Source organism: Gavialis gangeticus, unplaced genomic scaffold (assembly GCF_001723915.1).
Source record: "Gavialis gangeticus isolate Ggan-Ray unplaced genomic scaffold, GavGan_comp1, whole genome shotgun sequence".
NCBI classification, from domain to species: domain Eukaryota; kingdom Metazoa; phylum Chordata; order Crocodylia; family Gavialidae; genus Gavialis; species Gavialis gangeticus.
In genome coordinates, this window is record NW_017729032.1 from 39,488,683 (window position 1) to 39,492,517 (window position 3,835).

Here is a 3,835-nt window from a genome sequence, read left to right on the forward strand (position 1 = left end):
GATGATCTACACAGGTCTCTTCCGACCCTAGAAACTATGAAACTGTTCCCTGAGACCAAGCTGGGGCAGCACCCGCACAGGATAGCCCCAGGGGGCACCTCTGCTGCAGAAGGAAGGACTGGGGCCCTTTGCAGCTCAGGGGCCTCTTGGCCCACTGGCAGCTCGCCCCCAGCCACAGGAGATGCAGGTAGGCTCCGTGAAAAAGAAAAAAAAGAGAAGGAAACAGGCCCCTCACTGCTTCTGCCTTAAGCCCCTCTCTCCTGTGGTAGGGAGAAAGGGGGTGGGGGTGAGTTATCAAAGACTGCAATGTTACAAATAGCTACACTGAAAACTAAACTACATGCAGATACAGTTTAGTTTGCAACATAGCAAACTTATTTAAATCATAAGAAATCCCCATACGTGTACAGTGTGACACATCCAACAGCAAAAACGGCCAATTTCTGTTGCATGTAAAAGTGCCCTTTCAGGCAACTTTCTGAGCATTCTTTCATACAAATGAAAGTAAACAGAAGTTAGAAATAGAGTATATCACAGAATCAAGACCTGGTATTAGACAAAAGTATATTTCTTTTCAATTAGTCCTTATTTTGAATTCACTGTGCTTGTTTTCTGATCTCTAGAAACAAAACAATGGCACTTTAGAGGCTCTGTCTACTTCAGACCAAGTTATTCAGTACTGAATATAAAAGGGCATTTTAGAAGTGTTAAAAGAAAATGAATTATATGATAAGTAGTGCTTAGATAAGTAGCTCTCACTCCATGATATTTTTTGCTGATTAAAAAATTCAGATGATTACTCATACCACCAAAGACAGTTATTTTACAGGCCATAATTTCAGCTCAACACCACCCTATAGCTCACCAATTCTTAAAATCCCTTCTTACCTGTATCACTGAAATCTATAAATTCTTTTGACAGAAGGTTGGTAAGAAGCTCCATAATAAGAAGAAGATCCTGGTATTGGTCCTCTTCTGCTGTAACATCTATACGCTGCCTACCTAAATTATTTTTGGAATACACCTGAAGCAAAGTTAGGCAGGCCTCATACAAATTCATGGCTTTGGCCTGCAACAGAGAAAAAAATTGAAAGTAAAATCCTATATTCTAAAACTAGAATATTTTACGTTGGTGTTTAGCCTGGTTCTGCTTGGCTGACAGTATATCAATTATCTTAATTTCAGTTCTATTATTCATTACTATTTAGCATAATATAACTGACGTTAAAAATATCAAGACAATGGATATTCTTTACATCATTCTTTATGACCCACCTGCAGACCTGGGCCCTGGGGCTTCTCACTGCAACCAGGGCTACTGTGTTGGCAACGGCAACCAAATAGTTAAAACCACAGCCAGGTCAACCCCCCTTGTCAAAGCTGCTATGCTGAAAGAGTCAGGGGGGTTAAGTGATAGTGGCAGTGTTTAGCTCCTTCACTTTTGGCACTGACACAGAGGCTCCTTCACTGTTGGCAGCCATAGTGAGAAGCCCCATAGGTTGAATGTGGGCTGGATCTGGCCTTTAAGCCATATATTGGACACCCCCCTGCCCTAAGTAATATAAATACAGGTTTCCCCCACTTTATGCTGTACATGCGTTCCTGGAAAATGGTGCATAACTCAAATTCGCATAAAGGGAACCCACTTGACAATGTAACAAATAGGGATATGTTCCAAAACCTTGACTGTACTGACCCCTAGACCCATTTCAACCACTTTTACAAAACAATTTTGGTGCTCACCAACAGCAGACAGTACACACAAGCACAAGGCACCATTATAATGGGGATGGCAACTACAGAAACACGTGTCGCAGACTAGTGAGGAGCACAGATCCACACAGGAGACTATAATTTGGTGCATGTCACTCCCACAATGTGCCATACAAAGTAGCTGACTGCAGGCTTCCACCACACTGATTGCATAAGAGTGAATTTACCTCGCATATAATGAATTTTTGGTATAAAAAGGGTTATTGCATAAGCGCAAATTTGCACACACAGAACCTGCATAAAAATGAGGGAAACCTGTATCATGCCCATTTATTAATGTTTTACCACCTACGATAGAAATAGGTAGCTGGCCAAGTTAGTCTGAAGTCAGGCAGAAGGCATGGCAAGATGGCATCTTAGAGGCCAATAAAGAGGTACATAAGCTTTCACAGGAACAGCCTACCATCATCAAATGCTGTGACAAAATAGGCTGTTGCCTATAAAAGCTTATGCACCTCTGAATGAGTCAAGTCTCTAAGGCGCCACCCTGACGTGTCTTCCAACACTAAAATAATATAACCTTGCCTTTGGCAAGTTCCTTAGATGTAACAAAATTATAAATTAAGAATCTACCTACATAGAATAGTTTGGAACAGGCCAACATTTCTTGTCATATCATGAAAAAGCTTATAATACTCACTCAAAAGCTAAAGAGCATGTTGATACAAGCAAATTTTGTAGCTATAACCATATTAGTGCAGATCTAACAGTAATAAGTACAGTTTATCTATATTAAGAAATTTGCATTGCACTGATCCAACTTTCCTGGTATCTTACTAGTGTAGCACCAATACAACAGGTCTACGTTATGGATTTGCATCAGTGGAAAAAGCAGTGAAAGTTTGCCTTAGATCAGGGGTGGGCAAAATGCGGCCCGTGGACTGGATTTGGCCCACCAGGCCATTCTATTCGGCCTGTGGGGCCCCTAAAAAAATTGAGAAAAATCAATATTTATCTGCCCCGGCTGCCTGTCATGCGGCGCTCAATGGTTTGCCAAAACTCAGTAAGCGGCCCTCCACCCGAAATAATTGCCTACCCCTGCCCTAGATTAATCTCTAGAAAAAATTTAATGTGGTATAAAATTTTTTAAAAGAAACCACACACATACCAGCCTGCTCTGCACTTCAGTTTCATTATTAGTCCAGCTCCACAACTGATAAAATTATGGCCAATTTTAGTAGGATATGCCCTATCCTGTTGGATTACTCTTGCAGAGACAATGCACATACACATTTCCCCTGACTAGAAAATGTGAATTTAGTATACCAAATGTTTTGTGCATTATGCCTTCCATTTTCCTTGTCTGTAGTCAATGTACTTAGGTTTTATTATAGTGGAAACCTGTAACTGGATGTGCTTGTTGCATTGAATATGTCTTCCTTTAAAGATACTTATCACTTTTTAAAGTATAAACATTGTGGTATGCTCCTTAGCAGATTACATTTTGATATATATCAAAAATAAAATTAGTAGATGCATTCTTTTAAAAGATCAAAAGGTTGTTTTAATCTCTTGGGTAATGTTTACACATGTTCATTCTTCTACAGGTATTTAAGAGAGCTCAGCTGTACAACTTTTCTTCCAACCCAGCATCTAAAAAAACATTCAGGCTTACTATGTTCAGAGAATGATTATTTTACACTTTCCCTTTCCTCCCCTCTTTGGCAGTATTTACCTCTCCAAGATAGCATATTTGTTTATGTGCAACTTCAACAAAGACTTCTATTATGAGGTTAACAGTCTCTGGTGTGTTTTTGTACACCTCCATTAATCCAATGCAATTGTTGAGGAAGTCCATTAGAAAATTAAAGAGGATTGCTACATTGTCAATTTGGGTAGCCTCAGCAATGCCACAAAGTGCTTCTAGTGTGGCAGTGATTTCCTGTTTCACCTCCTCTTCCTGACAGATCTGTTGAAAGTTTTCTTGATTTATCACATTCAAGAATCGCTGTTGAAGCGGCTGAAGAACCTATAGAATAAATTTTTTTTAAAGTATAAGTGTATTCTTCCAGTTTTACACACACACACACACACACACACACACACACACACACACACACAC

At 39.8% G+C, this 3,835-nt stretch overlaps 1 protein-coding gene across 3 annotated transcripts in view; it reads right to left on the minus strand.

Annotated features, from left to right (window-relative positions):
- XPO4 (exportin 4) overlaps window positions 1–3,835 on the minus strand; it is a 143,665-nt gene that overhangs the window by 28,727 nt on the left and 111,103 nt on the right. For all 3 annotated transcript variants that reach the window (XM_019524537.1, XM_019524536.1, XM_019524535.1), the window contains exons 16-17: window positions 3,449–3,742; window positions 889–1,069 (exon numbers count right to left, since the gene is read on the minus strand). In XM_019524537.1, coding sequence (XP_019380082.1) covers window positions 889–1,069; window positions 3,449–3,742 — 475 coding nt within the window. The remainder of the gene's footprint in view (window positions 1–888; window positions 1,070–3,448; window positions 3,743–3,835) is intronic.